Below are 26,375 nucleotides of genomic sequence, written 5' to 3'. Positions count from 1 at the left end.
AGGGTGACAGTTCGACGACTGTATTTATTCGTTTGATGGGTGTCGAAAAAATTAAACCACTTGTCCTTTAGGTGACATTTAAGCTATAGATACTTTTATTTATTTTTTTCATTGCTTACTTCTTGGTGTCTTGCATGTGATTGGCTGTAGTGCCGGGGCAGCCAGCCAAGTTCCAGGTGGGCACCGTGTCTGACACCAGCATTGAGCTCACCTGGGAGCTTGCCTACGAGAAGGAGGGCATCATAAGCTACGAGCTGCGGTACCGAGAGGGCAGCGCGGGCACTCAGGTATAAACACTTTATCTTCTACACTCTCTGCACAGTAACTGCGTGTATCTGTGACCCGCCCCCCACGCACATTTACAGTCCGGCACCGGTTCTCAAATTTAGTCTCAGAATGAAATGGTATGGCACTAAATTACCCCTGAAATGACGATGAAAATGCCATGAGGAAGCCTGCAGACCAGGAGAGAAGACATTCTGCAAAAATGCCCTCTATATGGGCACCAGGAGTCCACATTTACTAGATGGTGATAGCTAATAATAAAATTATGTCTGAGATGTACTGTCAGATTAAATTTATGCATTTTAATTTTAACCGCCTAGATTTAATAGTCAGATACAGGGTATGGCTATTTAGAAAAATCTATCGAATCGGTTGGACAGTCCAGATATCAGACCACTAGCATTGATAAGAAAAAAAAAGATAAATGCAAACACACTGTGACTGTTCTGCCAGCAGCCCTCTGGTCACGGGCACAGAGACTTACTGTAGCTCACTGGGCCACTCACTGCCCCCTGGCGTGAGAATCTCACGCAGTGTGTTTTAAATGTTTTTATGGGACTGAATGTCAGTTAAGGGCCACCCCTGAGCTCGAAAGGGGGGCATGTTGTCGGTCTTTGTTACCTTTCTGAGACATGAATTGCAAACTGCATAGTTCATAGTCTAATTGTGTGTCAGGCATCATTGTTTTGGAATATGCAAACTTAAAATGATCTTTCCTATGTAATAATTATTGAAAGCGTTGATGGACAACTGTTTGAATAAGGTATAGTGTGTATAAGCAATTTACTTCCTCTTTACCATGATATATTACACTCAGCTGGTACCAAATAAGACCCACTTTTGCCTCCAGAATCGCTTCAAGGGGAGATGAGTTACACAAGCAGAGAAACCTTTCTGTGCAGCACTGCTGTACTGAGCTGTTATCCTTGCACTTGTCTCCTTCCTTTTGGCCTTAATGAGTCTGGCCGTTCTCCCCTGACTTCTCTCACTATCAGGGTATTTTTCTCCCAAAGAAATGCCACTAACTAGAAGGTTTTTGGTCAGTCGCATCCCCCTCTGTAAACTCTAGACCCTGGAGATACAAAGTCTTATATCAGATGAAACTATTTCCTTTGTTTAATAACCTTTTTTGTTAGTCATTAGCAACAAAATGCTATCCTCTGACGAGGTCCTTCAAAATAAATCAACACTGTGGAGTCTTAGTTTGGTCATCGCTCACAGAGCTTTACAGAGCTAATATTCACTATAAAAACAGTTCAATACAGTAAATCACTGGCTTATCGACGTAAAATCCATGAACTCCTATGTCAGATGTGTTGCTTTTCTGCAGGTGACGAAAAAGCTGGCACCTGCCTCATCCTACATCGTCGATGGGCTGCGAGCTAACACTGACTATTCCTTCTCGCTGGCTGCCATCTCCAAAAAGGGCATTGGGGCCTTCACCAACGAAGTAATGCAGAAGACCACTCAAGCCAGTAAGACGTCCTTCGCTCGCCTCTCTGTCCTTCTCTTGGTGTCACTGCGAGATTTCCTCGGAGGAAAGGCGTTGTTGGATGACAGCAAAAGCCCGATCAGACAGTTGGCCACAGTAAACGTTAATGAATGGTTTACATCGTGTTCGTGTCATTTGGAAGTCTTCTGAGAACACAACGCAAAACATGCTTTAAACATTTAAGCGCATTGATTTAAATCACACAGCTTGTTGAAATTGCAAATCCCATATTGCAATTTGACTGCATCATAGACATCTTCAAGTGCATCCCAACCCTTTATCCCACCGATGTGAGAATCTCTGTGTTATCATGCTGAATAACAAGCAGAAATGATTTTTTAATCTTCCACGTGTTAGAATATGCAGGAACAGTGAAACGGGTACATGATTTCAATTGAAATATAAATGTGTGGCGTGTCGTTTGTCCGGTGTATGTGTTTGAGCCGAGGTGAAAATGCATTTCTTTGCTTAGATTAATGGGTTGTGTCAGTGATTATGTCAACTGCGGAGCAGCTACAGTTCATTTTCTGACTGCAGTTTCTGTACCTTGATGTAACACACACAATACGTACGGTGGAATTCAGGAAAGAGTCCAACCCAACCATCAGTTGCATTTTCCTTTGAAAACCGCGCACGAGAGACTTAAATGTCACGACCTCGTGTAGATGTGCTTGCAGGGGTCTGACGAGCTGGGAGGGGGTAACAAAATGATAGTCGATAATGACTGCTTCCTGAAATCCTTCATTCGGTCAGCAAACAAGGAGCCAATCAAAAGCCAGGGCTGCTTTGCGCATTTTTTCGTGATTGGTTTGCAGGGCCTCAGCACGCTGCTGAGTGCTGCAGACCTGCAGGGATCGCATTATCTGTTATAGGGGCTGCTGAGCTGATGCCCCCCCCTCCCCCCACCACCGCCATTCTACACATTTCAGGTCCCAGGTCAAACTCCTGATTCAGAAATGATGTCACTTATGTGACCCTCCTGTTTAAAACTTGTTTATCCGGCCTGGAAATTAAATGATGTCCCAACATTTGTACTTTCTGCACATTCTGCTTAGGCTTCTCTATGGAATTATCTTTGAAAATGCTTCTCAAAATAGGATGATTGAAGGAGAGTGCTTTCTAATTAAATGCTAATAGAATACTCAGGACATCTTCGCTTAACGAAGAAGGTGGCGTCTCAGGAGAGGTTAATTGCAGGGAATTCACCCTTTACTTCCTGATGGACACGTATGCACAGAGTCCCTGTTAATGCAGATATTAGCGTCGTAAAAATTAATTATCAAGTCTCTGTGATTTAATTAGAATGGGGAAAAAATGTAGATGAGTAAAAATGTCCGTGAGTGAACCGCCAAGTCTCACCAGATGAATAGTTTGGACAAGCCTGCATTGTGACAGACAGCATTTAGAATTGTCCTTTGTCCCAGATTATGCAGAATACATGTGTGCGAGGTTGCAGTGAACCTCCAGCCGAAGGCAGATGGCTGTACCCTCAGATAACACCTGTATGGTCTGAGGGGCAGGAAGCCGGTCGTGGCCACGTGAGGAGGTGTCGTGTAACACATCCCTCATCCTTCTGGAAGCTCCGGGGGTCTGTCTGTCCTGCAGTCTTTGTCTTTGCACTCCTGGGCATCGAGCAGAGCAGGCAAGACCTAGTGCAGATGTGGTCATGTTCCCCAGTGCCTTTTAGTGTGTCTCCCTACGCGTGTGTGCCTGTGTCTGCTGTGTTTGTATGTTCCTGAACATACCGTGTGATTCACCTTACCTCTGCTCTCAGAACAGTGACAGGTGTAAACAAACTAGACTGGAATCCCCCCCCCCTCCTAACTGCCCCATCTCCCTAAATCCTAACAAAAACATCTTTCCCTAGAATGTCACCCGCCTTATAATTGTTTTCTTTTTAGCTTTTCTATTTTTCTATTTAAATATCTCTTAGTTTGTTGTCCAGGTGAATACAGCTCAGATCGCATGAGGGAGGTCTCCTGCCTGGGTCTTAAAGTGGAAGTGAGTGACAGTAAAAGCATTTGCTAACACCTAAACACTGCAATTCATGTTAAGCTAAAGGTAAAAGTAAGTATCTCTGAAGAATGGGTGGGTATCGGAAGCTTGTTAGCCCCCCTCCAGAGCTGACAGGATCCACGCAGCGTGTGCTAAGGCCTGGTTCTCTGTTCAGCTGGTAAAGTAAGTTTAGTTAGCCGCTGCACAAATAAGCCCCACCAGCAGAGGGTAGTCTGCCTGCAGAAAGGACACCACTGTCCCCTCAGCTGGAGGTCAGTTTTCTTTTTCCCCTCTATGGAGAAGGTAAAGAACCCAATTTCAGGCCTTAGGAACAGAATCCGACAGACAGAAACGCTAAAGAGGGTGAAGCCAAACTGTGTCTCATGGATGGTACCTCAGGGAGGTAAGTTCTGGGAGTCCAGCCCGCCTTTGCCGGTTAGCAGAGTGCTCCGCCTTCGCCGCTGTTTGCGGCCCGGACGGCGTAAGCAGCTCTCCTGTCCCGCGGAGTGGTAAACAAGGTGGAACAAGGCGGACAGTCTGACTGCACCTTTTTCAAATCCACAACTTTGGAAAGGGAAGCACTTTCAAAAGACAGGACGTGAAACTTCACCTGTCTCCAGGGCCCTCTGGATGGGAGGCAGCAGCCTGAAAAAGCCAAGGAGGAAGAAGAGCTGGCGTGCGGCGTAAACACACTCGGAAATGTTCTAGAAGACAGAGCTGTTTTTTTATTTTTTTTTGGGTGGGGGGGCATATGAAAAGCCACCCACCCACAGGAAATCACGCATCATGTTGTACATATGAGTCGCACAGTGAACAGGGCCCAGGCTGTCCTGCTGTCGCCCTGTAACGATGCGGCTGACGCCCCACCCATCCGCAAATCCGATTACCCCCGTCCTGCTCTGCTGGCCGGCCTCATAGCCACACACCACACCGCGATACCATGGGACCACACGGGCCTGATTACCGCGAGCTCCACCGTCTGTGCGCTCCCCCCTCACCCAGACATACGTACACAACAACAACAACAATTTTTTTTTGTATAGCGCGTTCTCACAACTTTACATTGTCTCCAAAGCGCTTTACGCACACGCTTACAAGTGGCAAATAACCGGGACAGGTGATGCCGTGAGTATCCGATGGAGGCTGCAGCCACTACTCAGACGTTTCTTTGGCAGCCTGAACATCACAGCAAAGAGGAGAATGAGATGTTTGACGGGTGCCTATCTGTGGGATGGTCGTGTGTGTGTGTGTGTGTGTGTGTGTGTGCAGTGAGCCTGGCTTTTGTTGCCACAGGGACCAGCATGACCAGGATAAAACGAAGCACGACGGATCCAAGCGGGTGGGTGACATCTAAAGTCAGGGAAAGTACAGAGTGATGTGGGAATGGGGGCTGGTTCCTGGTCCTGGTCACGGTCCCCATGGCTGCACTGCCTGCTCAAAGGGGCTGCATGCTTCAGACAGCTCAAGACAGCAACAATCGCTTTGGAACCCCCCCCCCTTTAGGTGTCCAGCAGCTGGAAGCGGGAATTCACACCATGTCTCAGGATTCCACATGACAATGGGCAGTGGCACAGCTGTGTAAGGTGGGGAGGGTCTCAGACTGGAATCCCATTTCAGTACATCTCACCACGGTTTGCCAGGGAGCTGTGCGCAGGCCTTTCCAGCTGGCTTTCTAAGACATTTCCATTGTACTTCGAAGTTACCAGCAGCTGTCTCAAGTTAAAGAGCCACCTTTCAACCCTTCAAATCTTGTCAGCCCCCTAAGCAAATTAATCATAGAAAGGTCTCTATGACTCACGTCAGATGAACATTAACATAAGTGCTTACCACTTAAATACAATTCAAAGATTTCGTTTTGTTTGATAAACAGGTTCTGTCCATGAATGAAAATTACTGTTTGATTCCTCTGAAGATTCAGTGGGTCACAACTGGCAAGATAAAACTGGTTTAGAAAACGTGATTTGGTCGTGATTTGTCACTGCTGACGATAGCCAAGGGTATCGGTGCTGCGTCTATCAATAATGTGTGTTCCTCTCTGAGTCATGCCTCATTTAATCTGACGTGAGGGAGGGTGTGTAACAGTGCGATCCGTGTCACACGCCTCGTCTTTCCTGTCTCATTACAAGTGTTTGAAAATTAATTCTCGACTTTAATATTTCACGCGTGCAGTTAATCTCTCGGAAAGTACAAAGCAGGATGTCTGCACGGTGAAATGTGTAACGGCTGAAAAAAATCACTGCTTAAAAACTATAGCGGGTGATGGTTTGAGGAACCTCTCTGACAGACCAGTAAAATAAATGTGCTGGTGGCTAAAATTAAATGGTACCCAGTGTAGCCTCTGTACCAGTTGCATTGTAGTTAGCAGATTGTACGGCATACCGCTGGTCCACACCTGCCCAGTTTAGCTCTTTCTGGTATAAATATAAAAATTTTATTAGGTAAGATTAGATTTAAAAAAGAGATCAAATATTAATTATCATTCACTATGGACCTTTGGCCAGAATTTTATTTTTCCACAGTCTATTTGTACACCAGCAACAAACAAGCACTGTAGCTTCTGCTCTTAATCTGAGACATGCTGTTGGATAGAAATCGAGACGTATGTGAAGGCTCCCAGTACGCAAAGAGGATGTGTGTGGATTCCCGCGGTGCTGGACACCACGGTCCACGGGGCGGGCATACGGGACGGTTCCGAAGCGAAGAGTCAGCCCCCTCTCTCCGATCACATGACTGCGGCAGTTAGACCTGCCTACGCCGGAGATCGCTTCCTTCCGGCTGGATTATCCCTGAGATTTTGAGGAGAGAGAGGCCTCACTCCCCCTGACCCAGAGCGGGCTGTTCTTACTCTTACCGGTGTCTGGTGTTAAGAAAGTCTTTAGAAGTTAGTGTTTGACAGAAGCCAGGTACGTATAAACGCAGGACCTTCCTGTGACTTGCAGCTTGTTGTACTTTCTTTATGCTTTATGCTCCCGCATCACAGAAGTTTACTTTTCATTCATGTCATTCGAGTTCCCTCCTCTTCCAGTTCATCAATGTTTTATTTTAATTTAGCTTTTGCTTCGTTGTTATGTAAGTATATCCATGCCACACTTACTTTCCATGGAATAAGCCTCCATCCTGAACAGAACATAAAAACCGCCCTGATTAACTGGGCTAATTTAAAAGGCTGTAATTAACGTATATGAAGCCAGCTTAAATCAAAGCATCGTTTTTCTCTCTAAGTACCAGTGCCTTAAATGAAGGCTTTTACATATACATGAGGAGAGGCGGCCATATTTGTTCTGATGTAAATTGAAAAGTGGCATTTGTTTGCACTTATTCTCTTCATTCCGGCTGCCAGCACAGAGTCTGCACCTCCCTGCAGTCTTCGCCGTGCCACATGCACAGTCTCGCAGCTTTAATATCCCCGGCGGAGAGCACAGCCTCTCAGCTGCCGGGCAGCTGGCCTCTGGGCTCTGTTACACTAAATCCATAGGTGGGATGTGCCGGATGCCCCCCCCCGAGAGGCAGCTCCTCCTGATGCTGTAAGAGTGATCTGTTGTTTCGAAAGCCGGCTGTGATCCAGGAGACACCATTTGCATCGTCATTATGCATTTTCTGTTTTCATCACCCTTTTCATTTGCATTTGTCCTATGAGTCAGACCCCAGATTGTTTCTTCTTTTTCATTCTTTCTTTTCTTTGTTTTTCTCTCCTCTTTACATTTTCTTTATCTCTTCCATGTTTTGTTTCTTTCACCCCGTTCACCCTTCTTTCACTTTCCACTTGCCCTTGAACCCCTCCCCCCCTCACCTCTCTCCACCTGACCAGAGCCCTCCACCCCCCCCCAAGACGTTAAGTGCGGCAGCCCCAGCTCCACCACCCTGCTGGTAAGTTGGCGCCCCCCACCTGCAGAGAGCCAGAATGGGGCCCTGGCGGGGTATTCGGTGCGCTACCAAGCGGCGGGAGCCGAGGCCGGTGCCGAGCCCCTGGACGAGCCCACCGTGGCCCCATCCTCCGAGCAGGTCCTCCTCCAGGGCTTGGAGAAGTGGACTGAGTACCAAGTGACAGTGGCGGCCTTCACCTCCATGGGGTCAGGCCCGGAGAGCCAGCCACTGCTGTGCCGCACTGACGAGGACGGTAAGCATGCCCATCATCGTCTTTGGGTTCGGGTTCGACAGCAGTTAAAGCTGTAAAAATGGAGCCGGCAGTGAATATGCGAGGCCTCCTAGAGCTGCATCATGAAGGCCGATGAGGCTAACAGGCTTCAAGAACAAATTTCTAAAACTCACAGAGTCCATTTTTGCGCAGTTTTGGAAGTAAGACCAGTAACGACCTAAAGTCCGACTCATGTCGTAAAGATATTTAACATGATGGGGAGTAATGGGGGAAGAGAGCTCCCCCGCTACTGAGTTTGCCAAGGGGTGGGAGGGGGACCGAAATGTGTAGAAAAATACAGGATAACTCCCATGTATTTCGGGCTCAATAGATGGCATTCTATTTATAGATGAGACGATCCCATAATGAACAGGACAGTTAGCAACTCCACTCCCAGTGAACCAGTCCTCATGTAATCCAACAAAAAAGACCTTTCTGTAAATTACCAAAACTCAACAGTTCCACAGAAATTTTCTCGTGGACTGAGTGAGTTTTGGAAGTTTTCTCCTCAGTTTTGTCTCGGCATTTAGTAATATATGTCAGTAACATGAACAAATCGTGAACAACTATAGCCACTACTTGACATAAAAGATGCATCATCATTCATTAATGATGAACAAATATGAGATCAATATTTCACTTGTGTTATTCATGACTTGTTCCTTCAGTTGTCAGTTCCTTTAGTAGTTTACATAATTAATTAAAGGTTTACAGAATTAATAGATGTAGTAGCAAATATGTAGTAACTGCATAGGATAAAACATGCATCACGATTCAATAGTGATGAATTAGTATGAGATCAGTATGTAACTAAGACTTTGTGATTAACTAAAGCTCTCTGCACATTGTTTGTGTGCCATTTTGCCTATGTGACAGCTAGGGGGCGCTTTTCTCTCCCCACAGTGCCGGGGGCCCCACCTCGCCGCGTGGAGGTGGAGGCCCTCAACTCCACAGCGCTCAGGGTGTCGTGGCGCTCTCTGCCCTCCGGGCGGCAGCACGGCCAGATCCGCGGATATCAGGTGCACTACGTGCGTGTGGAGAACCGGGAATCTCGCGGACCGCCGCTCATCAGGGACGTCATGCTCGCGGACGCCCAGGTGAGCCGCCACGCCCGCAAGCCCTGCAGGACCCGGCGGCTCTCAGCGCCAACGCGACACCCCCGAGCGGTGTCCGTTTTAGAGGACGTCAAACACACAGCTAGACGTTAGCTGCTGCGTGCCTGATAAGCACAGGCTGACGATATTTCCTCATTCCTGCTTCCTGTTGCCTTCTATCAACACTATGAATTTCCTCCAAAATAAGGAATCACTGAGACACTCGGCACTCGAAGGCACCAGCAAAGCATACTGTTCACTCATGCACTGGAACGAAACCCAGAAATTTAAAACATGTAAAATGTCACCATAAATTTTGACTTTTTCTTCCCTACGAGTGGAAGCGTCAGTGCTCTCATTGGAAGTTTTGTGGTCACCGGATTTAAAGGAAATTGACTGTATCCTATTTGTACATTCAAAGCAACACACCTTTATGTAACATTTTAGACACGTTAAAACTTTATTAGTGATGTTTTTGCATCCTCCGATTCTTCGTTTGCCTCCTTTGGCCTGCGTTTCTGCTTCTGAGTAGATGTTTGACTAGCAAACGAGAGGCTTCCCTCCCATATTCTTGCTTTTCTTGAATGAAGGGTTGCAGGGCTTCCTGTGCTGTTCTTTCTGCTATGTTGCAATAATACCTGTTTTGCTGCTCCTGATTAATTTCCCCTGGCAGCCTGTCTCACCCTCTGCTTTCTCTCCCTTCTTTTTCATCTCCCTCATGCTCTTCCTCTGGGGGGGGGTTAGTGGGAAACAGACGATACAGCTGAATATGTGAGTACAGAGTGCCCCCCCTGTTCTCCGCCATTGCCGCTGCATATTGCATCACCGCTCGTATTTACGGACGAGAGTGAGGTTTCCGCAGTAATCCCATTCATTAACATTATCACGTCCAATTATGGCGCATTTGTTCAGTGATCTCTACTGACATGCTTTAACGTTCAGGCCTAGAGAAGCGGCTGTTCATGGCCCAGCACAAAGAGCTAAGTGCCGACCTGGGTCTTATCCCCTTCAGTAGCTCCCAGCAAATAATGCACATTGGCAGTGAGGAATGATGCAGGGTGATGCAATACCTACGCTCGCTTGTGCCTTGGCTGCGATCTGTCTCTGACTGCTTTCCCTCTGTTCATAACCATGTAGCTTTCAGTGTGAGTGTGCGCCCCTGGTGGCGAGTTTGGACACTACAACAAGCAGCTATAGTCATTTTTTACCATTATGTTGACTCTTGCTATCAATATTTTCACATGCATGATATTTGGTTCTGTTGTAATGCACACTTTATGAATGAAAAATTCAGTTTGCCTTTTCCAAGAACATATTAGCTCTTGAGATGTTTACATGTGGGTAAACCATTTTGTGGGCTCCGTTTTTTCACATTTTGTATGACTTTCAGATGACCACTCTCTCCGTGGTGTCGCATGCTGGATTTTACACAAGACACCAGCAATGTTCAGTCCCCATTGTCAGCTCAACATGACCCTGTATCTCTGTGTTTTCATTAGAGCCCTTTTGTAGGAAAAATGCCTGTAAGGGCAATAACCCATAATAATGTTAACAAAGACTGATACACAAGGTAAAAATGCACAAACATGGCCCATTTCCTGAAACTGCGTGTCCTATTCTGGGTCGCAGGGGTCCAGAGCCGATAGGCACACCACAGGGAACAACCCAAGATGGGGCGCCAACCCATCACAGGGCACACTCACACATCTACAGGCAATTTGGCAACTGCACTTAACCTCGGCATGTTTTTGGACTGTGGGGGGGAATCTGGGGTACGTGGAATATAGCCCACAACAACGTGGGGAGAACATGCAAACTCCACATACACACACATAGCCACGGCAGAGACTCAAAGCCTGGTCCCAGCAGCGTAAGGCGACAGTGCGAACCACGGCCCCACCGTCCCACTTCAAGAAGGCGGTCAAGAGAAGAAATTTTGGTTTAAAGAGCACGGAAAGGGGTTAACTGAGAGGTTTGAAGGTACAGCCGATCATTAGGAGCTCGGAGGACTTACTGAGTGCCGTGTTTTGCCCACAGGAGATGGTCATAGGGGGGCTGCAGCCTGAGACCACCTACTCCATAACTGTGGCAGCCTACACCACTAAAGGAGATGGAATACGGAGCAAGCCCAAGCTGGTGGTGACGAAGGGCGCAGGTCAGCGACGTGACGTTAGCAGGGGAGCTAGCTCCTGGCATGCAGGCGTGAGCAAGCACTGCGCTCCTTTCACTTATGTTCTGTGTGCACACCAGAAAAAGCAAAGCACAGACATTACAGGTAATAATTTAGGGAGCACTGAATATTAACATCAGAACTGCATGGTATCTGTCAAATAGTTTCCATTATAGTTTACATAAACCAAAATACTGTGGAAAGGTAATGTGTGTCGCTGCTCCACATGTCAGTGTAACGTGTAGAGCGAGTAGGGGATACTATGTAGTGACATCTCATGCTGGTGCTTATTACTCAACCTGCCGTTTCTCACTCGTACAGACATACAATAAATGTTCCCAGGTACAAAATGGCCCACTTCCTCCTTGCTAATGGAAGAAATTAAACGTCCCTGTCACTGGGTCTTGTAAATGACCACCGAAACCCCTGTCTGTCGTCATTATTGGGCATTACAATATGGATCCTTCCATAAATCCACCGCAATCGCTCACCCTGCGTAGGATGGACTTTAGTGATTAGTGTGATGACACCCAGGAAGGTGGAGAGAGACTACACGAGATAAGGTTGCGTCAACAGCAGAAAGAGAATCTCCCTGTGGTTTGAACCTGGAGGATTTGGGGGAGAACACCGGCCTTGTGCTGACTTGCTGGAGTCTTGTAGGGTTTATTTTGTTTTTTTTTTTACTTCTTTGAGGTTAACGTCCTTTTAGACCACATTTAGGCCTTGGAGATGAATGTAGTTTTCAGCTCAGGTTAGTCTAAGCCTTCCAGCAGCCTACGCTAAGTGCAGCGAGCGTGAACGCTACAAAACTCAGCGAGCATGAAGCTCCCTCGAAGCCAGGCTCAAAGAGGTTGTCAGGTATATAATGTAGGGCTGTTTGGACTCAGTGCTTCTCCAGACTTTAACCCCCCCCTCCTCCGACAGGGGCTTGAGCTTGACAGGTATGCCTATCGCAGGTGTCACGGTGTGACAATGGTGGATAGGCAGCCTGTCACTCTCCCCTGTAGCTGGGCACAGTGACTGAGGCGCCCAGGTCGTTGACATCACCTTTCAAAGGAGCATTTTCCCTTTTCCGCCGCGCCAGAGAAATGGCTTAAGCTCGAAATAAATAAGTAAATAAATAATGACGTGAAAGTGACTTAGGCCTACTTAGGTGAAGAGCTGTGCGGCCTTTCATGTGACAGTGTCGGCATGCGCTTTGGCCACGGGCCCCAGTAATCACTGCAGACAGTTTCACGCTCCTTTTCCGGAGCGCTCTGCTGTCAGACAACTTAAGCAGAAGCCTTGCAATATTGATAAGACCGGCTTCCTATTGAGTGTTTATAGGCACGTTAACTGCGGTCCCCACACTGCTGCAGCTACATTTGGAGAAGGCTAAGCTGCATTACACACACACGCACACACCGGAGCCACCTGTGACACCCCAGACCCAATCCTCCATGCGCTACCCTCAGCTGTCATTACTGGTATCTCCCCTCCCTTTTTTGGGAGCAGATTGCAAGCTGGCAGTACATTGAGAGTTCTGATCAGGAGAACTTGGACTGTCTGGCACGCTCTGGGAGAATGCCGTCTGGACTCCATGCTAGTCCCTAGACCCCAGGACTGCTCCCTCTTTAATTAGGGTACTTAGTATCTGGGAAACCCACTGACTTCTCTGCCAAGGACCTGCCACCTAAGTGAAACATTTATGGGTAATGATTATTTAAAATTAGCCTTAGAATCTGTGGCTCGTTTGACTGGGCAGAAACCAGGAGCTATAGATCATCACGACCTTTACTGTCAAATGCCAAGCCTCAGACATTGTTCTTCAGATGACTGAATTATGAATATGGGCAGCATTTTCAATTATATTTGCCCTCTAAAATTTCCAGGTTCTGGTCTTGCTCTGATGGCATTAATTTGGTAGGAAATGCCGTGGGTCGTTTCTGTAGTGCCCGGCACGGTTGGAGTGGCGCTTTAAGCCCTGCCAATAAGTCGCTGCAGCAAGTTAATCGCCAGAAAGTTCAAGGTTATTATTATGTGCTGTTTTCTTTCTCACTGAGTGAAGCAGCCCTCTCTTCACCTCACTGTCCCTGGAGATGAGGAGGCCAGACATGGAAGGTAGAAGGGAATTAGGCGCCAGGCGGGAGAACGGAGACAGGGACGGGGCAGGCGACAGACGAAGGGGAAATAAACGCGGAACTCGATCCCATTTCAATCAGCGGCGTGTGTCAACAGCGGCCATTAATGCCTGTGCTGATGGGAAACGTGCCCATGGTCCCTCTGGGAGGGATTGAGAGCGGTACTGTTGGGGGAAGGGTGGGGGTTAATCAAGGAGGCGGTCACTATCCTCACCCCCACCAACCTCCATTCAGCGCAGCAGATTAAACTGCGTCCCCGTCACCTTCACCGCCGCTCCCCCTGCTGGTCCCGGAGATGCACTCACTCTGGTGCTGCTTATTAGCGAGCCACCCTCTGAGCCCTCCAGAACTGTGCGGTATCAGACCGCTGCCACGTAGCAACACCTCCAGGCCAATAACCTGCCTCAGAACGTCACCTTCAGAGCGTGTTGTGCCTTTGGGATGCTAAGCAGGCTAATGGGATCGCAAGAGGCCGCTGCGGGGGACACTGCTGCCCCTCGCTCCTACACGCTCCCTAGTACACATTGGCGTCACACGCCACTGTGGGGGAGTCCAGCTGTCTGCCATCAGAGATCTCCTGCGGAGGTTCATGTTGAGTGCTAAACTTGGAGATTGGGAGACTAGAACGCATATTGTCAGGGTCCTGGTGTGGAGCAAAGGGAGTTTGTCTGTCAGTTTTTTAGTCGGGGGTGTGGTGCTTCTCAAAGTACATCTACACATCGCAGACCCATTCTGCTGAACGGGCTTTGATCTGCTCTGAGAGGACACTTAATGGGGTGCCCCACCCCCTTTGGGCCGGAATGGGCACTACCTGGTCATGCCCAGAAGTTTTACAGCTACAGGTCATTGCTTTCCAAGTGTAAAACAGAAAATGCTTCACACAATAAAATCTCTTCTCGTGTTGCTGCCAACAGTCCCCGGCCCGCCCCGCCTGTCCGCCCGGCACAATGCAGGGACCACGGTGCTGGTGAACTGGCAGCCCCTGGACGCCACATTTCCGGGGCTTGAGCTCCTGGGATACCGACTGCAGTTTGGCCGCAAGGACGTCACCCCTCCGACTGTCTTGGAGTTTGCGCCCTGGGTGCAGGAATACGTGCTGAACGAAGTGAACCGCGGAGCCACCTACGAATTCCGGCTGTCGGCCAAGAGCCGCTCTGGCTTCGGAGAGGAGGCTCTGCAGGAAATCGCTATCCCGGAGGCAGCGCCCCATGGCCCCCCGCACATCATACAGGGCTCCAACGTTACCTGCTGCTCTCTGCGGGTTTCCTGGCTGCCCCCGGACCTAGCAGAACGCAATGGCGCCATCACGGAATACACGGTGGCCTACAGGGAGGCAGGTAGTGCCTGGAACCCTCGGGAACTGACTCTGCCAGCCACCGAGACCAGCCAGACTATCGGCGGCCTGAGTCCCGGCTCCGCCTACGACGTCAAAATACGTGCACACACCAGAGTAGGTGCGGGGCCCTACAGCCTGCCGGCGCGGTACCGGACCGCAGCCTTTCAGACAGGTAGGGCCTGCTGGTTTCTTTTCATGGGAGCAAACAAAAACAAAACAAAAACAAAAAAAACACAAATCAAAACGAGAGAAAACAAGCCCAGCACCAGCACCGGCATACGAACGAGCAGACAGTTTGCTGAGGACACTCACTTCCCTAACCTAAAGGTAAAAGTCAGTAAGCTGTAGGCCCCAGTGGGGAGCGACGTCCAAGGTAAGTGGGGAGCAGACAGCCAGCGATGCAGGCAGCACACGCAGTCAGGCCGCCTCGCACCCGTAGCTCCGCCAAGGTAGGCCTTTCTCATTTTATCACCTCAGTCAGGGTCTATTGCTTTGTTTGTGTTATTTTGGGTTCATTTTAAAGCCCATACCACCTACCTCCCCCCGCCTCCTCTTTCTCCCCCTCTTCACACCAGGGTGTGCATGGCATCCCAGGATGCACTGCTCAGAGCTGCCGGCATGCTGGGTTTTGTACACTCTCTGTCCCTGCCAAAGCCCTTGTCGGTAGCGCCCGTCCAAGCTCATGTCTCCAGGTCCATCCCAGCAAGATAAAACAGGCGCAGGGCCGGCACTGACTTAGATCTGGGTTGGGTAGGGAAACATGCTGGAGTGTCCCTGCCACTAGGGGGCAGCAGTGAGGATCTGTTCTCTGTGGGTCTGTGTCCCTGAATTGTGTGTCGTGTGTTTAACCTGCCGCCCTTCTGCCCTCACAGTGGTCACTGCTGCTCACGTCAGTGAAATCCTCGTGGGTCAATAACCGAAACACCTTCATATTTCCTCTCTGCGCACCCCCCCCACCTCCTTCTCCAGAGTGAAAAAAACAAAATAAAAAACTTTTTTTGTTTTTCTCAATTTCTCTATTTTTGTGTTCCCCGCAGATGTTCCAAAGAACTTCACGGTGAAATTCGTTACCAAGACAACAGTATTGTTGATGTGGAAGTTTCCGGAAAGCCGGCACCCGTTTCGATGCAGTGTAAGTGTGGAGGGTGAAGCTGGAAGGCAGGACTCCCTACAGACAAACAGATCGCAGCGTCAGATTAGACTTCCAGCAGAAAACACACCTTTAAATTTAAAGCACAATATCAAACACTTCTGCATATTTCCCAGATGTTCCTTGATAATCTGAAGTTTCTTTCTTTTTAATAAACTTTTTCATCGCAGTGCTGCGTCAACATAACTTTCCAAATAAACTGAATGTTCAGCAACATTTTAAGCGAGTCTAACAGTGTCTTTCTCAAAGAAATAAATGAATCTTCGAAATCTCCCATCGCTGCTCAGTGTGCTGGGATTTTATGAGGTCTTATTGTATTTCACAGTTAATTTTCTTTGATGACTTTATTTACAGCTGTCTGTCCACCATACATTAAGTGGGCATCTTGCTCAGGGCGGGTTCCTCCAGCTGAGCGGCGTCTTGTTTTAACCTGCAGTTCCGATACTGATTTGGTTTTTGTGCCTTAACAGGTGGAGTACAACCGGCAAAAGATGGAAGTAGATGCGAGGGCAACGAAAGTGCTGATCACAAACCTGAGGCCCAACACCACCTACGACTTCAGGATCACCTGCCAAGAGGATAATGTCGGGGGCCTGCGCCACCGCGTTGTGGCCAGAACCGCCCCGCCCATCCTGCTCAAGAAGCCAGAGATAGATCTCGGCCGCGAGCCAGACAACACGATCTCCATTGTGTTTCCATCTCTGGAGGCCAAGGACATGATAAGGTCAAATGGGGACTCCTGCCTCTGTCACACTGTACACTTGCACAGAGACACACACATCCGCACACAGACAAAGCATTAACAGGGGACAGATACAGCCCTATAGTGAAACTGTAATTCTGTATGTTACATCTAACCAATACCAATAGCTGAAAATACTATCTACACAAGATGTGAAGCGCTCACAGAAAGTCTTGGGATGCTCACTAAATTTAGTAAAAATGCAAATGTATTGTTTTTATAACAAAAGTCATTACTTCATTCATTTGTTTACAAAAAACATATACCATATTATATATATCACTGTGTTGTGGCCACAGGAACATTTACGTGGTGGTGGTTCCACTGAAGAAGGGCCGCGGGCCAATCAGGAATATAAAGAACCCCGACGAGATGGACCTGGATGAGGTGAGCAGGAGAAGGGAGTCTGCGGATGAAACTGGGAGGTGGCAGATCCATCACAGATAGCTGAGGCAGATCCATCACAGCTAGCTGAGGAAGATCCGTCACAGAGAGCTGAGGCAGATCCATCACAGCTAGCTGAGGCAGATCCATCACAGCTAGCTGAGGCAGACCCCACACAGAGTGCTGAGGCAGATCCATCACAGCTAGCTGAGGCAGATCCATCACAGCTAGCTGAGGCAGACCCCACACAGAGTGCTGAGGCAGATCCATCACAGCTAGCTGAGGCAGACCCCACACAGAGTGCTGAGGCAGATCCATCACAGCTAGCTGAGGCAGATCCATCACAGCTAGCTGAGGCAGACCCCACACAGAGTGCTGAGGCAGATCCATCACAGCTAGCTGAGGCAGATCCATCACAGCTAGCTGAGGCAGACCCCACACAGAGTGCTGAGGCAGATCCATCACAGCCAGCTGAAGCAGACCAAACAAGAAATCTGTGTAGAATTGGAGTGACGACATGGTCATTCCTCAGGGCAGAAATATTTATTAGGATTTATACTGGCAATGTAAAAATGTCCCTCAGACATGTCCTGCAGAGAATTGTATTTCTCTACCCAATCACGCTCGGGCGATTGCTTAGTCTCAATGGATGACCTTGCAGTGTGATCAGTCAGGAGCTATTGGCATCAGAATTAGTGTCATTTCATTTCAGCATTTAAAAAAAAACAAATCAGCTTATTCATTCTGGCCTGTAGCCAGTAGCTGTGCTGGTGACTAAGCTGAGAGAATGGCCACAAAGGGGCCCCAAATCGCTGCGCTGACACGTCTCCGTTGTCCCAAAAACTTTGTTGATTTTGTTTCCTTTCCTGCCGAGTTCAGCTGCTGAAGGACGTCGGTCAGAAGACGCCACACAGTCGCAGCAGCCGGCACCGGAGGCAGCTGGACACACGCAAGCCCTACATCGCGGCCTGCTTTAAGCCCACCGCCATGCCCAGCTCCTTAACCCTGGGTAACCAGGTGGATTACAATGGCTACCAGAACAGGGCCCTCGAACCCGGGCAGGAGTACATCGTCTTCCTTCTGGCGGAGCTGAACACCACTACCGGGGTAAACGATGTAGCCGTTTCTTCCTTGCTGCCCACGTACAGATGCACACTCCAATCAGGGCAAGCTTTCTAATGTAGGTAAAGGAACAGGAGGAGATGGGTAAAAAAGATGGAAAAAATGAATCATAAACTGGGAACTGAGCCTAGAGGACGGAGTATGGATGTGGACAACACTAAATAATTCATAATCTAGTTATTCATACTATTTGGCCAGTTGCATATATTCGCTAGACAAAGAGTCCAGGCTGATGGTCCTTCTTCTCAAGCGTGAAATATCAGACATGGCTCTGATATGGCACTCTGTCTCCTATCTTGCCGTTGTTCAGAGGATGTTCGTGGCCAGCCCTTACACGGACAGCATCATTGCCCCTGACGTGGACCCGCGGCCCATAGACACGGGAGGGGACGGGCTGATTTGGGTGGTGGGGCCCGTCCTGGCCGTGGTCTTCATCATTTGTATTGTCATTGCCATTCTGCTTTACAAGAAGTGAGTATGCACAACACGCTGTGAGTATTCACAACAACCTAGCCAAAGGGCTCGCATTTCCGGTCCCTGCCTTTAGGCTGGTAGAAAAGAGCTCTCCACTTCTTCGTATTTGAAAGCTATAGTCAATATGTGATCCCAAGGGGCCTGCATGGGAATGTGTAAAAAGTTTGGCATGGGTGAATGCTGGATTCCGGAGGCATCTCTAAAGAAGAGGCTCCCTTAATGGCAAAAGGTCTCCTCTGCTCCTGGCCACCTGGGGGGGGGGCAGCCTCTCTGCTCATCACCCACACCAAGTGCCAGTTCTGCAGATTGTATTTCCGTGACTTGCCCTTGACCCCCCCCAGCTCGTGTTCTTTGCTGGGATCGGTTAGTGTCTCTGCAGGCCGGCTCCGCACTCCAACAAGCTGATCCTAATGCAGATAGGCTTTTTCCGGCGCTGCTCTGCTCTCCTGCGAATTAAAATGCTCTTTATTGATTTCTGGCTTCCTTCCTTTGTTTCCTTCCTTTCATATTTTCTCTTCGGCCTCACGCTCTCTTTGGAAGCAGTAAACCTGACAGGTAAGGCTTAGCCGAATTTTACTGTCGCTTTTCAGAATGAGGACCAAAATGAATGGTCCTATAATAAATTACTGTGTTCCTGATGTATTTTTTCACTTTCCTCTGATGTATTATATGTCATTGGTGTGGAAGGCTATGTGGAGTATTTGTAGAGCATGTGGAATAGTACTGTATTTGTAGAGCATGTTTATACGTCTCATTACTGTCTCTCGTGTCCTGATGAAACTCAGCAGGGCCCTGCTGATGAAATGGCCCGTTGCTTCATGATATTTACGCTGTTTTCTCTGTTCCCCCATGAAGCAGCAAGAGGAAAGACGCAGAGCCGCGAACCAAATGCCTACTGAACAACGCCGAGATCGCCCCGCACCACCCCACCGACCCCGTGGAGATGAGGCGCATCAACTTCCAGACCCCAGGTACACACACACACACAAGTTTGCATTCATGTCTTCGTAAGGATTCTCCATTCATTTCTATGGGCAAAACCCTAATCGCTGCGACAGCAGGCTTTATCATATTGTGGGGACATTTCGTCCCCAAAAATGTAATTTATAAATAACCCACATATGCCCAGAGATACACAAGCACACACATACATACACACAGACATGTATGTACCATGCTCTCCCGCGCGCGTGACTGCCCTTGCTTGGTCTAAGCCCTCGTGAGGGAGGTGCTCTCCCATTGGAGTTCTCAGAAGGGCAGGCTGAGTCTGCATTCCCTCAATCAGCAAACCCAGCGAGACAAACAGGGGAACCGTCCTGCGATTGCTGTCTGCCTGCCTTCCCCTTCATCCCTCAGATTGTTAGCACTGAATTCACTCTTCCTTGTGATGAGCTGTCACTGCCACTCGCTGCTGGGAAAAGTGAGGAATCGGGTATTTGGGGGACGGGGGACATGGTACCACCCCTACTGGCTGCGGTTTAGGAGAGGTGCAAACAGTGACCTCTAAAAAACACAACGGAGGAAGCAAGGGGGTTTTGGTAGGTTTTACTGAATGATATTGAATAAATGTGATGCTACATGAAGCTGAATATGTACTGCAGCCAACTTTTAATCCCATAAATGATGCAAGAAATTATTTCCACAATAGCTTTTAAGTCATTACTTTGCAATAATAAACAAGCGTTGGATGTTGAAAGCTAATTCGGACAAGCAGCGATGGAATCTCAGCTATGGATGGAAAAACGACATTAAGATAAATGTGTAAAAATGAAGCTTCTTAGAGGAAAGCAAACACCGTACATTTTTCAGATGCCTTGATGTCCAGCTGGGATCCCCCTGCTGAAATCTACCCTCAGCATCTGTCGGACTCACGACGGCGAACCCGTCCTGCTCCCGTTTTTTCTCTGTCTTTGGCTTGTAAATCAGTCCGTCATCTCTCCGCCACCCTCCTCCCTCCCGTCTTTCTGTCTGTCAGGCTCCTCTCCCTGCGCGTCTCTCCCATCTGTCTCCCGTCTCCAGTCCATCAAAAGACTCTTCATTTCAAAGCCCATAATCCCTAGAGCCGTGCGGAGAGCGGCCATATTATAAACCAGCCAAAAGACGCCCACCGCGACGAGAATGAAGAAAGAAAAATCAGGGATGTGAGCGAGCCTGCAGCGTGGGATGTGAGCGAGCCTGCAGCGTGGGATGTGAGCGAGCCTGCGCCGTGGCCGGGTCAGGCCAGGTTACGGCAGCCAACTGGTGCCCGAAAATCAGCCGCTTGATTGGCCATCTGTATTCTTAACAGCTGTGATGATGGCAGCGAAATTAGCCAGGCCCCTATTCATCTCCCTCCTTTTACTTTATGCACCTTAACAAGCCCCTATTTAAACGCGCTTCGCACCCCCATATTAATAAAGAGCTCGGCTCCCACTGCCGCACCTCTGCTGAAACGTGGGGGGTCGTTATCTGTTCACTTGGAGATCGTCACCAAAGCGGACATTTTATCCAAATTAATGGCGGCGGCGGACGCTAGCGACGGCTAATAGCAGCCATCACTCGTGCGGCCCCGGGCTCCTCACGCAAGATCATGCGCCCGAGAAGCCCTAACATATGGTGCTTCCGTACTCGCTGGGCGTGCCAGCTCGCGGGCGTCCGTGTTCTGCAGTGAGCGTGCACCACCGGCTCGTCTCCATGTGCCCATTGTCCCTAGAGCCTCACATCCACCTCGTCTGATTCCTTAACCCGCCGTGATTACAAGTCGGTAGGGTGCTGGCTCGAGTCCTTGGCTGCACGTGCCCTCATCGAATTTCATTTCAAGGTTTCTTATTGCCGTGAGGCTCGTTGAATCTGTCTGCCAGTCAGGGAGACCCCTCCGTACACTTCGGAGAACTCCCCTCCCTCACAACCGGCCTCCCAAAGCACCCAGGATCCCCTACTCTTCATCGGAATCCCACCCACTGCCCCCAGTGACGGATGACTATCTTAACTCGGAAGATTTGTAAACCCGCCCCATCTTCAAATACTCCTTGTCACAGTCCAGTGAGGGAAGACTCCACGTCTTCATTGACGCGATCCATCGAGCACATCCCCCTCTCATTAAGAACCTCTGAATGTGATGTTCTGTTCAATTTGAGAAGGCTTTTGAAGTGGTACCCGAAAAGGACAAGAAGAATTAACGGTGAAATGATGTGCTTGTAAATTGCCAGCAGCTGGGGTCCCTGTTGCCATGACGGTGGAGGCATTTACTTGTTTAGCAGACGCTTTTATCTGAGAAGGCAGGGTGAGCCAGGCCCTTAACAGTGGGGTTAGGGGTCCTGCTCAGGGCCCCCAAGGTGGGTGACATCATGCTGCCCACTACGGGTTTTGAACCCACGACTTTTTGAACACAGCGTCTTGTCCACCTGAACATCACCTCCATGTTGGACTCGGAAGTGGAAGACAAGACTGGTCTGCATCCTTCCCCATTATCTCTCTTGGGGGGGGGGGAGTAAAATAAGCCCCACTGGCTCCAGAAGGGAGGCAATATCTTCTGCCACAAGAAACGTGGCTGATTTTAGAAACAGCTACCTGCAGAAATCCCCTGTCCCATCCACACCTAATAGTGTGATTTTACCCAATGGAAGAGAGTGGTTGACAGGAGAAGTTGAGCCGCACACTTTTAAATTGATGTATGGAGATTACTCTGCTTTCCAGTCAAGTCTCATTTTGTCCGGTGGATTCCCTCAGAAGGTCAATCCCCCTGTGAGCTTATATTTTCTGTACATCCAGCCTCTTGTTATGGATTTCGCTTTGGCTCTCGTCAGCTCCTGTCGACCGCGCCTTCTGACATCTGACAGTTCATTTTGTTAAACTGTCATAAAGCGGAAAACTGATATTTTTGGCAACCTTCTCCTGAGCTTCCCGTTAACGTGAAAACAGTAATAGATATGGAGACGTAAACTAGTTTGCCTTGACCGGCAAGCAGGTTTAAGTGAACTTAAATGCACGTTCGAATGCTTAATTTTTTGGACATTAATGACACGAATTCTGTGTTGTCAGCCTGAATACTTGCAGATTTCCTGACTGTGCCTCCCTGTTTTTCCTGAGCTGTTTTCTAGTCTATAAATAACGCTCCTTTATCCCTGTTTCTTGCAAACCAGCGATGATTCTGACTGTTCCCAGCACCATTTCGCTTCTGGGTGACAGACAGACATAAGTCACCGAATCTGTCCTAGATTTCTGTGAGCGTTTTTGGCAGAAATACGGCTTTTCATCATTCAGTTCTACTTTTAACCCTCTCAGCCCCTGTGGTTCCGCACACGAAGCCTGATCTTCCCATTTTCCAACTTCCTCCGTAATTTGCTTGCACCCTCCCCGCATTTATGAAAAGCTCGCCCAACACTCGTAATTACTGAGGTCGAGGCCAGGGTCTTGCAGAAAGGCCCTCGCCGGGACTGAAAGCAGAGAGCGAAGGCAGGGCTCTGATTGCCCGGTGGGACGGACAGGGTGCAGCCGCTGTGTGGCCTACTTTCCTGTGCCATCCTGTGCTCCCGTGCTCACACTGCGCAGACTGGCCCCGAACCTCTGCCCAATAATGCTTCAGCTTCAGCTGGGAGGAAGAAAGGAAACGCAAACAGTCATTTTGGATAAATGTGAACCGCGTTGTTAAAAAACAACAATGAATGAAATGTGCATAAGGTGAACGGTGCATTTTGTTTCATTTGTGTGTCTCCTGAGCTATGCTGGCCTTTATTTCAATATCATTTGGTCTTTTTTCGGTTCTGTCGTCACCATCAGTGTTTTAGGTGCTTTCATTGTTTTTATGTTTGCTGTCCCTCACAGATTCTGGTCTGAGCAGCCCTCTAAGCGAAGTCGATTTTGACTATGAAAGTTAGTTCTGACCTATACAGTTCTTGTTTGTCTTTTTTGATTGTAATTTTTATTTGTACTGTCCCAACTTTTCAACTGTTTTGTTTTCTTTTGTTAATTTTCTGTTACATAACATACATTTCTAATTACTTTTGCATTCAGCACTAATTTAATTTACTTTGTGACATTGTGCATTGCTCTTTTTTTCCCCTTTTGATTTGTATCTGCATTGCTGTGTTCTCGCGAGCTGCTGCCTGCTCATTAAGTCACTGTAGCCTCTGCAATCACAGCTGATGTAGAGATGGTCGGTTTTACAGACCTCCTGTCCCCCCCCCCCCCCATTCACACTCCTCTCCCTACTCTCGTTCCAATCTGAAATGATGGGGTCTTTGTGGAGGCAGAGATAACGAGCAGAATTAATTAAACCAACAGTAAACAATGGGCTGACATTTTGTAGCTTCTCTCCAATGAAAAGAAAACAAGAAAATGTAGGTTTCCCAGACACTGTTTTATATGTAAATAAATACATAAATGCACCTTCAGAGCTTAAAAAGCTATCAAAGGAAATCATTAATTCCGAGCGGCGCCAGACCCAACCGGAGTATCAGAAATGTGAGCGAGCAGATTCAGGTTCCTTTTCCCCTGCACTTGGTGAGCTTGCTGAATTTCAGGGAGCAGAACAGCTTCGCTTTGGAAAGGAAGCTCTCCAGTGACAGACATGTCCTTGAAGCAGTTTAGTATGCAGTTGTGTGTGGCAGAGCAGAGCAGTGTGATTTTGAATGTCTTTCGAGTAAATACGCTCAGCACGCTGTGAGAGAATCAGGACGAGGGAAGTTGCTCAGTACAACAGACTGTCTTGTCACTTACTGCAATAGAACATAACCGAGTGAAACTAATTATGTGGATGTACACATTATACAGAGCTGAAAATGAACAGAGGAGCGTCATAATACTAGGATAAGCTGCCTTGTGGTATGAAATAGATCAAGTTGTGTTTTATGCAGTGGAATTAATTCAGTGAGAGGTATATTTGCATTTGAAATTCATATAACATTTTACTGGAAGACACTGGTTCTGATAGGGAAACCAAAGTGGGAAATACTGGCCTGGGGTAGGTGCGAACAAAGAAGAGAAGAGAGGAGATTAGCTGGGAAGAGTTAGATGGATGGCGGCCTGAGCAGGAAGAGTGTTTTTGGAATTGTGTGTGTCATATGGACAGATACTTACTGTGGATGAGAGGAGACGGAGTTGATCTTTAGAGTCCTGTCACCTCCAGATTTCTATTTATAATTATTTTTATCTACTTGAGAACATTTTGATCTGAGAATTTCTTCAGGCAGGTGAGCATGCCTTAGTTATTGCAGGTAACTGTTTTGAAATGTGTATATCATTGACTTTTATTTTACGCTCCAAAACAATTCATGCTTCTAGCTAATCAATCAACTGAGTGAAATTAGAAATATAAAATACAAGCAGTGATTTAAAAATGGAAACACATGGAAAATTAATTATCCTGCTTAATTCCTGACACAGAATCGCGTCGCAGCAGCTCAGTTTAAGTCAGCGTATGATAGTACTTCCATGAATTGCTGTTTTTGTCCCCTAAGCTCTTTGAGTTACATTCAAGCTTTTGGGAAGTTGTGCCGCTTGTGTCTTGGTGTGTGCAGCGTTTTGACTCTGCTCCTCACATTCCCAGCGCCGCTCGCTGATGTACACGCATTACTTTCAGTTCTCACTGGGGAGGTTTGGCTTTTGCACCCGCTCGGCTGAATGGCACGTCTTCGGAATGTGGAAGGAGGCTAGGGGGAGCGAGAGGGACAGACAAAGCCAGACAGGAGCCCGCAGCCTTGATGCTGCGAAGGGTCTCGCCATCGGCTGCCTGTTGATGTCTTACCTCCCTTTTCCTCACAGGAATTCGTCAGTGGAGTTTCCTTCTCACACAGTATCCTCATGTGACACCATGCAAACCAGCATAAGTTTATAAATGTACAGATTTTAGAACGAAGGTGTGGCCTGTTCCTTGTTCAAAGCATGGAGATTTAATTGCTATATTTCTTACACCAAACACATTCTCATACATACATGTATATGATGCGTATTTACATCTTGCATCCATTAGCTACATGCACATGTTTTGGACCTTTCTGTTGTCACAATCCACAACATTTTTTCTTATTTCATTTAAGTGCTCATTGGTAAAACTGCTTGATGGGGTGCAAATACTTAGTATAATAGTACTAAGTATTTAATAGTAAATAATAGTAATCCGGTTATTACTGAGGTACAAATCATGAACAAATATAGTCTCTACTTGAGATAAAAGATGCATCACGATTCATTAATGATGAACTAACATGAGATCAGTATTTCACTTGTGTTATTCATGACTTGTTCCTTCAGTAGCTCACAAATGTTTAAAGAATTAACAGGTATATTAAATACAGTAACTGCTTGAGATATAACATCGCATTAATGATAAAGTGACATGAGATCGAGATGTAACTAAGGCTTAGTTTGTGTTTAATTAATACATAAGTAATCACATGATACTATGTTATTTGTGACCCATCAAGTAAAGTGTTACCAAAGCATGAATATATGGCAAACAGTAGGTTACTTAAGTGGTCCTAATTCCATCAAGGAGAGGACAGGCCACACAAGTATGAATGCTGAGCTAGTCTATTCAGAGCGGGGTACATTCCCTTGGTGATACCGCCTGGATTAATGAGAGAGAGCTAGCGATCCTTATTTTTCAGAAATCTGAGCAGAGTTGTTTAGGTTACGTAACATGGTTCGGTCATTTCGATTGCACCATCTGGTCCCTGACCATGCCGCGTTCCGATTTTAGCAGTGGGCTGCCGCTTTTGCCCGAGCACCAGCCTACCACCAGCGGACGGCTAGCTAAAGAGCATAGCCACACTATAGAAACAGGAAGGGCTGGCAGGAGTCAACGTCAGACAGGCGGGGAACGGGACCTGGAAGGCCGGGCAGGTATCCGAGCCAAGGACAGATATGGTAAACACCACAGCGGGCGGGCTGCAGGGAA

At 47.9% G+C, this 26,375-nt stretch overlaps 1 protein-coding gene across 7 annotated transcripts in view; it reads left to right on the top strand.

Annotated features, from left to right (window-relative positions):
• Positions 1 to 26,375, top strand: part of ptprsa (protein tyrosine phosphatase receptor type Sa) — a 161,480-nt gene that overhangs the window by 112,856 nt on the left and 22,249 nt on the right. The window contains exons 10-24 of one of the 7 annotated variants that reach the window (XM_048976249.1): positions 151 to 287; positions 1,616 to 1,760; positions 7,581 to 7,889; positions 8,811 to 9,004; positions 9,746 to 9,772; positions 11,039 to 11,156; positions 14,206 to 14,799; positions 15,665 to 15,759; positions 16,248 to 16,501; positions 16,819 to 16,906; positions 17,783 to 18,010; positions 18,336 to 18,496; positions 19,040 to 19,054; positions 19,355 to 19,470; positions 23,303 to 23,350. In XM_048976249.1, coding sequence (XP_048832206.1) covers positions 151 to 287; positions 1,616 to 1,760; positions 7,581 to 7,889; positions 8,811 to 9,004; positions 9,746 to 9,772; positions 11,039 to 11,156; positions 14,206 to 14,799; positions 15,665 to 15,759; positions 16,248 to 16,501; positions 16,819 to 16,906; positions 17,783 to 18,010; positions 18,336 to 18,496; positions 19,040 to 19,054; positions 19,355 to 19,470; positions 23,303 to 23,350 — 2,529 coding nt within the window. The remainder of the gene's footprint in view (positions 1 to 150; positions 288 to 1,615; positions 1,761 to 7,580; positions 7,890 to 8,810; positions 9,005 to 9,745; positions 9,773 to 11,038; positions 11,157 to 14,205; positions 14,800 to 15,664; positions 15,760 to 16,247; positions 16,502 to 16,818; positions 16,907 to 17,782; positions 18,011 to 18,335; positions 18,497 to 19,039; positions 19,055 to 19,354; positions 19,471 to 23,302; positions 23,351 to 26,375) is intronic. The other 6 variants (XM_048976250.1, XM_048976251.1, XM_048976254.1 and 3 more) reach the window with 6 other exon arrangements.

The sequence above is a fragment of the Brienomyrus brachyistius genome, chromosome 15, assembly GCF_023856365.1.
Source record: "Brienomyrus brachyistius isolate T26 chromosome 15, BBRACH_0.4, whole genome shotgun sequence".
Lineage (NCBI taxonomy): Eukaryota > Metazoa > Chordata > Actinopteri > Osteoglossiformes > Mormyridae > Brienomyrus > Brienomyrus brachyistius.
Note: the sequence above shows the minus strand (reverse complement) of the source record. Positions and strands in the feature narration are given on the sequence as shown.